The sequence below is a fragment of the Cinclus cinclus genome, chromosome 1 (genome assembly GCF_963662255.1).
Source record: "Cinclus cinclus chromosome 1, bCinCin1.1, whole genome shotgun sequence".
Taxonomy (NCBI): domain Eukaryota; kingdom Metazoa; phylum Chordata; class Aves; order Passeriformes; family Cinclidae; genus Cinclus; species Cinclus cinclus.
This window is the reverse complement of record NC_085046.1, coordinates 128,431,581-128,443,306: the sequence shown is the minus strand read 5'-3', so window position 1 is coordinate 128,443,306 and position 11,726 is coordinate 128,431,581. Positions and strand designations below refer to the sequence as shown.

At 41.8% G+C, this 11,726-nt stretch overlaps 1 protein-coding gene across 1 annotated transcript; it reads left to right on the top strand.

Annotated features, from left to right (window-relative positions):
* The first annotated feature begins 2,031 nt into the window (after window positions 1-2,031).
* Window positions 2,032-10,675, top strand: GEM (GTP binding protein overexpressed in skeletal muscle). The gene is made up of 5 exons (XM_062502979.1): window positions 2,032-2,149; window positions 3,850-4,192; window positions 7,254-7,330; window positions 7,810-8,014; window positions 9,630-10,675. Exons 2-5 carry the CDS (start codon window positions 3,859-3,861, stop codon window positions 9,905-9,907), a joined length of 894 nt encoding a protein of 297 aa, XP_062358963.1. The 5' UTR covers window positions 2,032-2,149; window positions 3,850-3,858; the 3' UTR covers window positions 9,908-10,675.
* Window positions 10,676-11,726: the final 1,051 nt, after the last annotated feature.

Here is an 11,726-nt window from a genome sequence, read left to right as displayed (position 1 = left end):
AACTAAACACAAAGGCTTTTCTGACTTTGGTTTATTTCTTCTGTCTGCACTTTCTGCTGTGATATATGTTAAACAATTGGGTGAGACATTAGAGCCTGAAGTTCTGCTGCAATCACTCTGGCCATAAATCTCTCCAGTCCTGCAGTAGACAGGTTTTGCTTTTTCACTCAGTGGTGAGAAATTACAGACATCTTATAGAGAGCTATGCAAACCTGACATGCAGAGCATAGTACTCCAGCCACCCACTCACCTTCATGGTTTCCAGTATGTTTCAAAAAAATGAGCAACATCATTTGAGTATGACCACAGGAAAAGTACTTTTGCAAAGTACTGTCCATGCCACAAACGTTCCTGGGGAGAGATGTAGTCACATTTTGTGCAGTAAGTGTTATAAGCCCCTTTGTACAACCTACACAGAAGGATGTGGCACTTGGTGTTCTTTGGGATTATCACTCAGCAGCAGAGACCCAGAACCTGATGTGTAAGAGACAGGTGAGGAGAAGATGCAGGACCTGGGGCCAGTTCAGCTGCTGCCAAGCACTGAAATACAGGTGAAGGAAAATCAGGGCATATTTCTGCTCAATTCTACCCTTGGTAGATCTGCATAATTTCCATGTACATTGATGAGTTATTACTCATCATTTGTGAATTATTTCACTATTACTTTGTGAAAAGCTCTTGGCTTTTAAAACTTGAGAATGGCTCCCTGAAAATCCACATGAAAGACATAGGAATGCAATAAAGCCAAAGGGGAAACAAAGCAAGGACATTTCAATTGCAGTGTTAACAAGAGATGTTTTCTGCATATTAGTGTTCCCTTCAATAAAGGTACATTGTCAGCTAAAGATTTGCTTGCCCATAGCATGGGGAAAAAAATTATTTCCCCTGTTTAAAAACAAAGTTGTTCAGATTTTCTAGGATAAGAACTTGTCTTATTAGATTCAGGGACCAAGAGATTGAAAATATAAATGTAAATATAAAATATAAATACAAAAGAAAGTTGTAGGACCTCATTGTATTTAATCTAGAGTCTGGATAATTGGGAGCTGACTACAGGGTTTATGTATACTTATATAAATAAGTTGTGGTAGCTCTGGCAAGTAGTTCTGTCACAGTTTCTTACTCTTCCTTTGCTAATGAAGAAGTATGTTGTTAAAAGTTTCAACAGGTTTGGATTTTTTTTTCCTTCTGGCAAAATTTCTCCTGCCACTCAGCTATTAGGCCATAAAAATTTAAGAACCAGACCCTGGGTTTGTGGCATGTACATTCTACAGTGATTGCTCCTGTGCACAGCATCAACACCGTGTGACTTCGTGCAGACTTTGTGTGTTCTGATGCATCTTTGCCAACATCCAGCTGCAGTAAGACTGAATTCATAGTTGGATGTCTTTTCAAGCCCTTGCTAGTAAAATATTGAAGCAGAAGTGAGAGAGAGATGGTTTTGCAGTTCAGGAGACTGGGTACAGTCACTTGGAGGCTGACAGAGAATAATAGGTTTGTAAATATTGGAGCTTTAAAAATAAAGAAACAAACAAAACCCCAACAAAGCCCCAAGAATAATATTCCTACTTCTAAAAAATTTCAAAATAACATTAAGATATTTTATTCCAGAGAAATGCTTTGTCCAGCAGGGGGTTGTGTTTTGCAGACAAGAACAGATACATAATGCACTTACAGAATTTCATGTGTTAAATAAACTTAGGTCATTTTAAAATCATCATTAATTTTGATAATGTTTGAATTAAAAACTGTCTGAGGCTAAATGCCATGTATTATTTATTTTCGTTCCACTTGCCAGTTTTCATCATGCAAGAACTAAAAGCGTTTATTTTACTGGCAATATTAAAACAATCACATGATTTTGAGTAAGTCTTTTGGGATTGTTTGCAAGTTTTTTTCTCTTCTGCATGTCTGCTTCCTCCCAGCTGGGGGCTGGCTGTTGTATGGAAAGGCCAGCCACGTCACGGAAAAGCCCTGTCTCTGATCAGATGGGCTTAATATAAACCAGGTTTGCTGAGGAAGAATTAAAGAGGCAGCCCCAACGCAGGAGAGGATTTACTTCGGCAGAGCTGCTCAGTGTGTCACAGCCCACCAAGAGAGAAGGGCACTGGGAGCAAAGGACTGGACTGGCTGCAGGAGCCTGGCACAAGTAAGAGAGGATTTGGACCCAGTCTTTTCCTGGAGGTGCTGGAGACCCAGGCAGCTAAATGCAGTACGGGGTGGCAAAACCAGTTTGAACTTGGAGCACAGTGTGTGACAGGGACTCGCTTGGCTTTTTTTAGTGGGAGATGACAGTTTGTTAGAGGCTAAATTGTAAAATGTTTGTGATGGTTTCGCAAGTGACTGCTTGTTGCAGGTTGTGAGTTACTCTCTGTTGTTTGACTGAATGCGATCTGGCTTTTTTTCAATGGGGATACTGCAAGGAAAAAGTGCATTTCAGAATTCAACCACAGTGAATACTTAATTTTGTTTGTGAAGCACCCTTTGCTTAGTGCATGATTTCTTCTTTAGATGTATTTCTTGCTGACAAAGTTACTGTGACTAGGACCATGCAAACGATCTCATTTTGCCCCAAAGTACTGCACATTTCTGAGAAAATATGGTGTATGCTGTAATAACTTCAGATAGTGTTTTTTCTTTATATTTGTCCTAGGTCCTGCTGGGAATTTATTCACAGAAGTTTTCAGACAGTTTTTTATGGGGAAGAATAACAAATTGTACTTTTTTCTGAAATGTACTTTTTATTGTTCATCACCTATTATTGGGGTTTGAAAGTGGTTGGGTGAATTTTATGAACAATTATCCTATTTACTGATACGGAGGAGAGAGCTGAGAAACATCAGAAATAGGGCAAAAAATAAAAATGTCTAAATAATGGTCATTTTGGGAGCTGGAATGCATCAAAGTAACTTTCCTAAAAATGGTAGCTATTGGCCTATGAGGATGACATCACTCTTCTCTGCCTCCAAGCAAGGCAAAATAGAGTTTGCTGAGTAAAATGTAATTAAGATCTATGCTTATATAAGAAGAGTGAACCTATCTAATTAATTGTACGGTAATGAAGTTATTGATTTAATATCTATAAATTAATGAGCCTTTTCTCCCAGTTATATCTCCTGTAAAAGCTATACCTTGTACCCCCTCAGAAAAGCTATTGGATTTTATTACATCCTCCCTCTTACCAGCCAAAAAGTCGCTGTCTGAGACAGAATCATTCTCTGTTTACCCAGCCACAGACAAGACCCAAATCCTCCCCATCACAGCAAGACTTGCTTGCATGAATGCATCACTGCATTGTCTGAATTCTGCCTTATTGCTTTCCCGAGTTTCAGCTCTTAACTGAGACAATTGAAAAGATGCTCTACACCCAGCTGCTATGGCAGCTGGGACAGCTGAGACCAGTGTCTCTGTTTGTCCCCAGTCAAGCCAAAAGGAGGTGAAATTGCCTGTACCACAGGCAGTCTCTTGGCAGGGCTGCAGCTGCTGTGTAGGACCGGTGTGGTGAGCACTGTCCCTTCCTTCTCCTGCTGGGACACAGCAATGACTGTGCCTCCCTCTTCCCAGGACTGGGCTGCATTTAGCACAGCCCTGAGATAGTAAAGGCTAAACAAGATGGGATTTAGCATGTGAGGGTGGTATTATCCCTAGGAAACAGGCTCTGTCTCATTAGCAGTAACTACAATATTTCTTTGTGCACCACCAAGTACACAAGAGGGCAGAAAGGCTAATTCTTCTTTTCTCACGTATTAGGTCCATACAGAGGAGTATGATGTGGCCCCTTGAAGCTAGCAAGAGAGCATTTCTAAATATCCTGTGGGTAACATTTGTGATTTCCCTATTTCTCACTAGGAGTTAAGTATGACCCTCAACAACGTTACCATGCGTCGCACCCACAACAGCAGCCTGCACCAGCAGCAGCAGCGATGGAGCATCCCTGCTGATGGAAAGAATCTGCTGGTCCAGAAAGACTCCAACGAGTACAACCCCCAGAAACGATACACCATCAGTCCTGATGAATATTACAGAAGGAGCTGGTCCTCAGAGTCATCCGACTCCGTCATCTCCTCCGAGTCTGGCAGCAGCTGCTACCGGGTGGTGCTGATCGGGGAGCACGGCGTGGGCAAGTCCTCGCTAGCCAACATCTTTGCAGGGGTGCACGACAGCATTGACAGTGACTGCGAGGTGCTGGGAGGTAGGTAATGATGTCCTGGGCTGTTGGTGTTTGCTTGCAGTCAGCTCTGCCTGTAGGAACTGGCACAGCAAATGAGAGAGGCCATTTAATATAAACCAGAGGTAACGAACATTTGGGGGGTCCAATCACCAAAACGAATTGAACTCAAGGACCTCTTTTAAGAGAGCAAGAGAACAAAATAAAATGAGTAAGATATTCTCCAACAATGATTGAAAGCCACTGAAAGAGAGCAATTCAGATTCCCATGCTATTTCACTCCAAAATACCTGTTAGAAACTGCCTTATTCCTGCCTGTGATGATGCTACACAAGAGTCTGCTTCAGCTTTCATGCTGGTCCAACATTTGTGTCACCACTGGCATCGCAGGCTAACTACAGTTTTCCTTGTGAGAGAGAAAGCAACTGAAGGTCCTCATGACTTACAAGAATTAAATACTTTAAAATCATATATAAAGAAAACATCACTTCCAAAATATTTGTCATTAGAAATCTTAGTCTTTCTGAAAAAAAAAACCACATTGCCTTAGCACAGGCTGTGTGGACTTTGAGTAAAAGATACAAAATTTTGAGTAAAAGCCTTGTTTCATGTTACTTGCACAGTATGGGCTTCTCCAGGAGGAAAAATGATAAAGGTCCTTCAACAGAGTGGGAAAACTCCTGTTGCCCATTGGGGGAAAGACACAAGCTATAGGGTTCTCTTTGATGCTTCCCCCTTGCTTTACCCCCTTGCTTTGTTTAGGATTGAAGAGTGTTCTTTAATCCCAAAGATCAGACCATGCAGATCTGATAGCACCAAGTCCTGAGCTATATTTTTTACAAGATGTTGATGTGGAAGGTTTGTGCTGCCACAAAAATCTGCTGTATCTCTAAGGATGTAGTCGCTGCTGCTTTCAGGGGAGTTTGGAGTTTGCTGCGAGGTTTTGTTTGCCACTATGCAGGGCTTTCTTTGTCTCATATCCCTTCTGTCTCCTGCCTGTACTCCCTTGGTGTGATGGTGCCAGTGCTACCACAGAGAATTTCTGGGCTTCTCTTCCAGCCTTCAGTGGGCCATAAGCAGGACAGCTTCTTTTTTTGTATGTTAAACTCACCAGTTAAGGGAAGTTTTGCCCAGGATTTAAAAAGCCCAGTGAGGTCAGACTCTCATTTTCCTTGCTTGCTGTCTCAGACTGGGTACACAGAGATTTGTACCTTTGGGTGGTTTGAAATTCACTGATTTAGGTGTGCTATGGCTTCATCTTCTGCCATCAGCTTTTTCCATACTTCTACCAGCTCCTCAGCCTGAAGTATGTCTGATAAAAGTTTTCCTAGTGCTAAATGACTGAAGTAGAGTAGAATCCTTGGACAAGGCTTCAAAAAATGCAGCTGATTTGGTTTGCACTCCTCTGTCAGGCAGTTTTCTTTTCCTTCATGTGAAGCCGTCTGGTTTCCTCTTTCCATTGCCCTCCCAGAAGCACTGCTTGGAGTATAGCAGTGAAAGATTTTCAAGGCCAGCTCTGAAGAGATAATTAGAAGTCTTGCTGTTGTTATTGCTCTCGTTTTTTAGTGTCAGCTTCGAAAACAGCATTAAATTAACTAAGCACTCACTTTCAGTGTGTTTTATACTCTATGGAAGTTCCTTAGGACTGACCTAGGTTCAAATCAGCGCTAAATATAACTATTTAGGTACAGTATTTTCAAGGAATGTGATTATACATTTGTAGCTTCTCTATATGTAATGCAGTGCAGAAGGAGTCTCTGGATTTTGTCCTCTGGTGTGCATGGAGTTATTCTCTCACAGATGCTCGGTCACTTGAAGAAACTATTTACTTTAGCTTTACAAGCTGGAACTTAACTTACAGGCTGAAAATTTTATTACATGAGAGGATAGCTTCAAAGTAGCCAGCTCTACAGCTGCTTTTATGGAGAGTAAGACTGTAAGATGAAGCTAACTCATGAACCCAAGCCTCACACTCTTGGGACCTCAAGGGAAACCACTCCTAGTGATTACTGTGTTTTTAGTCTTGACATTTTAAGCATGGGCTCCATTTGACTATTTTGGATGTGTAATATTTTTGGCTTATTATTTTTCCTGGGATGTAGATCCCTAGATTTGAGGAAAGGCTCTGATTACAATTTAGGGGAAAGTTCACCTCATCAGTGCACAGCAGAAGTCTTATGAGGCACCGGTCAGACACAGCCTGATCTACAAGTGTGGTTGGGACAGATCCTTTAAATGCTGCAGTACCTTAAGACTGGCTTTTTTTTCACTGACCACTAGTGTGAGATAAGGAATGAGCCCAAACCCCTCACTGCTCATCCTAATGTCCCCAGCTTCAGGGAAAAAGAAGAAAGATTGATATTTGAAGCAGATTTCACAGCAAGGGTTGATTAAAATTCAGACTGGCAACACTCTGCCTTAGACCTAGGCAGAATATTGCCACATGGAATTTATAATCTAGGTATGAATTTTTATGGCTGCAGTACAAAATAACTGACCTGTGCTTTTTTCATTTTTCTGCTATTTGACATCAAAGGTGATGTGAGAAATTGTGTAAAGGGAGAGTGTGCAACAGAAGTCTCAGTGTCTCTCAAACTCAGCAGCTGCTATCTCACAACACCCTGTCCTCCTCACTTGGTAGGTTGTTGGCTGTATTGCTCTCAGCAGCAGTGACTGTTCACCCGTAAATTGTCCATGCTTAAGCGAAAGCAAATATTTTCCATTACTCAGCCTCGCTGGACTCTGCTGCTCCCATGGGGCAAATGTTCAGCCTTTGGTTATTTCTTCCACTGGTTCTATTTTGTCTCTCCCATAAAAGATAAAGAGACTATCAGCCAAAATAATGAACATTTTGTTTCCTGATCTTTCAGCCTCCTTCATCTATCATGGAGAGTAAGGCAAGCAATAATGAACAGAGGGCAGATTCAGTGCTGATGGAAATCAGGAAAGAACTGGATGTGAGCTGGCCTAAAATTTGGCTCAAAAACTCTGTGAACAAATCCCTCACATTCAACAACTTGGAGTTTTGTAGTGTATATGATGACACAAAATAATAAATCACCAACCTTTCTGCTTTTCTTTCCAGAAGACACGTATGAAAGAACTTTGATGGTGGATGGGGAAAGCGCGACTGTTATACTGCTTGACATGTGGGATAATAAGGTACTTTAATTTGTTCTAGTCAAATGCTGAAAGGAAAGTGTATATGAATAACTGCTAATATAAAAAGTAAATTTCTTTTGGGAAAGAAAATAGGTGTTTCCATGCAGCAGAATCAGGGAAGATACATGATTAACCCTACCCCACAACAAGGGAAGAATACCTAGTGGCTAAGCCTCTAAGCCTGAGAAGTTCAAGTTTTCATTTTTTTATCCATAAAGCAAAACATTCAAGCTTCCTTTCCAGACTGTGTTCATTCCAGCCCAAAGCCAGCACAATAAATTATCTGGGGCAAGTTTTTGCCCTCCTTTGTGGTGAACTATTCATACCATCACCACATTGGAATTACTCGTAGTATAACTGTGATTCAAACCATACCCATTACAGTTTACAGCAAGAATGCATTTGGATTCTCTAATGTTTTACTTTCTAAGTAAAATCTGCTCTGGGCATAACGATGTCTAACCATTTAATTTGAACAGCGTGAGGGAGAATGGATTCGAGACCACTGCATGCAAGTGGGAGATGCCTACTTGATCGTCTACTCCATCACAGACCGAGCAAGCTTTGAGAAGGCCTCTGAACTCAGAATACAGCTCCGCAGGGCACGCCAGAAAGAAGACATCCCCATTATTTTGGTTGGCAACAAAAGTGACCTTGTCAGGTGCCGAGAAGTTTCGGTGGCAGGTAAGGAAATTATGAACATAAACCCTAGATAAGAATTAAAAGCCATCTAGGAGCTTTTGGACAAACTGCAGTGCTCTGGCTGAGGGAGTACATTGTGATCAGGACTAGGCAATAAAAGAGCAATAAAATAAAAAAGAGGGCAGAGGACTGGGAAGAGTCTGCCAAGTCCTTAAGCCTTCCTTGGTAATACTGTTATATGTCAGATAATCCCTTTTCTATATTTATTAAGTACCATTATAAATGGGATTTCTTCCTTTCCAGCTCCTAGTGTAAGACCACTGCAATATGTGATTTCTCTGGTAGCTGGAAACCCTTTGTATTTCCAATGCATGTTTATGCATAACAAGTTTAGCCACCTTTTTTCTGCTGCCAAAAATACTCTTCTTTATAACCAGTTCGCTGTCCTCCCTGATGAATTAAAATTCCCTCTCAATCTTTGTTTTGCTAGTCCGGGCAGGAACTGTGCAGCCTTTCAGAAAAGATCTCCTTACTGCCTTGCTTTGGGATGCTAAATCAGCCTTCCCTTGGCTGCACACAAATGAATAGCCACTAAGCCCATAAATAGGAATGGAGAGACTGTTGGGAACGTTGCTGTGGGTTCTCAACATCTGCAGTCAGTAAAATCTCTTGGAGAATCTTCCCTAAGGCTGAGGTGGCACACCGTACTACACAGCCATGCATTAGATGTTCTCGTCTTGGCCCATCAGAAACATGGGTTCTTCTGCTCAGTATTTTCTTCTCTGTGCAGCTGTTCTGCTCTTCTTCTTCCCAGTTGAGCTAGATTATTTTTTTCTTTCTCTGTGGATGTGCACAGTTCATCTGGCTCTTGTCACTGCTGCCCAAAGTGAAGAGCTTGAACTGAGGGGTTCATGGTGAGCCCCAGAGTTGTCTTCCTGTTCCTCTTTGCCCAGCTTGCAAGTTATTTAGAAAGATGGCAGGTGAATCCATATCACTTTAGTGGCTCTAGCAATGAATTCATAGCAAGCCAGAAGACAATAAACTGACTTGTGTGTGAAAGACAGCTGTCAGGTTTAGCTTAGGCTCATGTAACTGAGAATAAGAACTATGATTTCAGAAGTACCCCTAAAGCCATAGACACCCTTTATTAAGGGTTTTGTACATGTGTCTATTCTCACTGAAAATTGCCACATTTCTGAGGCTCTGGTTCCCACCCATGGCCAATGAAGGAGGAAAGTGTCCTTCTTCCAGACCTGTGCTGTATGCCTGGAGAGTGCCATCATCACCCTTCAGCGCAGCTTGAGGGAGTCTGCATCAAAGGTGGCCAGGTGGTATTGAGCCCTTGCTGGCCTTCTAGCCTTCAGTGTCCCAGCTCAAGTCCATCACTCTGTGCTACCTTCACTGCCAGCAGCACGGGCTGGGCTTTACTGGGAGGGGATTAACACCCCTTCCTCGGGGAAGCAGCTGTGACACGGGGCAGATGGATCATGGGCTAGAAGGAAGCATCAGGTAATTAAAGACTTATCTGTGCCTATATCAGGCTTGAGGAATTCCCCGGTGGCTCTGACTCCCCTGCATGTGGCAACTTGTCCCTGGTACCCCCCTCCCTGGGCCTTGTGACCTCATGCAGCCATGTGTCCACCTTGTGATTTTGCAGAGGGGCGAGCCTGCGCCGTGGTGTTTGACTGCAAGTTCATTGAGACCTCAGCAGCTGTGCAGCACAACGTGAAAGAGCTGTTCGAGGGCATCGTGCGGCAAGTCCGGCTCCGGAGGGACAGCAAGGAAAAGAATGAGAAGAGACTGGCGCTACAGAAACGGAGAGAGAGCATCCCCAAGAAAGCCAGGCGGTTCTGGGGCAAAATAGTTGCCAAGAACAACAAGAACATGGCCTTCAAACTCAAGTCCAAGTCTTGCCATGACCTATCAGTACTTTAAGAACACTGGACTCTGCCAGAGCTTGTGGCATTTTGTGGACATTGTCAAACTTTGTCATAGTACAATCAATCAATCTATATTAGATTGGGCTATCAGTGACTTAGGTTCACAGGTGTGATTGTGATGATATGTGCTGGCATAAGAACAGCACAGCGCATGGAAATATCTCTTCCTTTTTTTTTTCTTTTTTTTTTTTTTCTTTTTTTTGTCAGTAGTTTTAAAAGGAAAGTATAGACCAGAATGACCCAAAATTATGTTGGGAATTGTTCTGGAATACACCTGCTCTTTCTCCTCTCACCTTTGGATAATAGTGTAAGAACCTCAAACTCCGTAACTTGGGAAGTGAATACTACTGTCTGTACTCTTTCTCCTTCTTACTAATATATTTTTTAAAACTGTGTAAAGAATTGAGGAACTGACTGGAGCTTGGTCCCTTGTCAGTTGGCTGGTCAGGCTTGAGCACCCACAGCTGAAAAAAAATGCATTTTTGTAGAATAACCACCAAGACATCTGTTCGGTACTTTTTCTTTATTTTTGAGAATTAGTTTCAGTGAGTTTACACATCTCTTACTTTGAAAATATTTAAAGGAAAAAAAATCCTATAGTCAAACAAATTTTCCTCTCATGTTTTCATATTATGGGTCTGTTTAAAAATCATAGCAAAATTAAAATTAAAGTGCAAGTTGTATCAAAGTGCATCAAGTGCAGGATGCCAAACCTTTAAAAATCACCTGAGCTTTTTTATGCCACCACATGGACTTCTTGTATCCATCCTTGGCCTTTCTTTATGCCAGAGCTATGCTGTATTTATTGTTGTGCAAAATAACAAGCATTTTAATGTCAAGGGGAAATGTATTTATTACCAATTTTCTTAAGATAATAATGTTAATTTTATTACCATTTTCTATCTAATATCTTTTTTCAGATATGCAAGTTTTTACATGCCTTGTAATAAAAGAAAATGTATGACTGCCTTTGAGCCTCAATAGAATATCCTTAAGAATGTTTTCAAGTAGAGAAAAGACTGGGCATGCTGGGCAGGTTTGCTGCTTGAGAAGTGCTGTGAAGATTCCTTACATCTCTGCACACAGGCTCCATAGCAACCTAGGATCTCAAGGCAAGAAGCACCAGGAGCCTCAAAGATGAGTGTACAATATCCCTCCTATAAAAATGAGGTTGTGGTGATAAGTTAAAAATAAATCACTCCTAGCAAATGTGTTTGGCCTTTAGCCTGTGAACACTTCAGAAATGTAGATGAGTACTGTTACCCCAGTTTTGGAGACAAAGAGAAGTGAAATGATACATTCAGGGACAGAAAGCAGGTAGCTGGCATGCTGTGCCCTAATCCTTACTTGCTGTTGGGCATATTTGTGCTATTTTCCTCTTGACTATGCTGGTCAGAGGTACAGTCATTGCATTTTTGGCCACGTGACTCAGAAAAGCCAAATCTCCAGCCTGGCAGCTTATCTTCCCAGATGACGAAGGCAAAAACATGCAACACTAATAAGGTGAATCTTGGAATCCCCCTATTTGGCTGCACAGTTTTCATGCACCAAATGCTCTGGACAGGAATGAGCATGCTGAGTGTTTGCCCACAATTTCCTCTGCTGAGGAGATGACTTCTAGCAGTTCTCTAGGGGTAAAACATCCTCCATTGCAGAATGACTCAATGCTTGTGTGGTATTAAGATCTCCCTGGACGGAAATTTCTGATCTAGAACAAAGTGTTGACAAGAACAGAAAAAAGAAACAGTTTGAAATGAGCACAGACAAGATGCTGCTGGATTTTGGATGAATGCTTTTGAGCTGTCAGCATGCAA

Bases quoted from the DNA above. Each gene is read 5' to 3' on its own strand.
- GEM (XM_062502979.1), top strand. From the start codon at position 3,859: ATGACCCTCAACAACGTTACCATGCGTCGCACCCACAACAGCAGCCTG. The intron at 7,331-7,809 runs GTACTTTAATTT...TAATTTGAACAG, and splicing joins TTGACATGTGGGATAATAAG to CGTGAGGGAGAATGGATTCG. The intron at 8,015-9,629 runs GTAAGGAAATTA...GTGATTTTGCAG, and splicing joins CCGAGAAGTTTCGGTGGCAG to AGGGGCGAGCCTGCGCCGTG.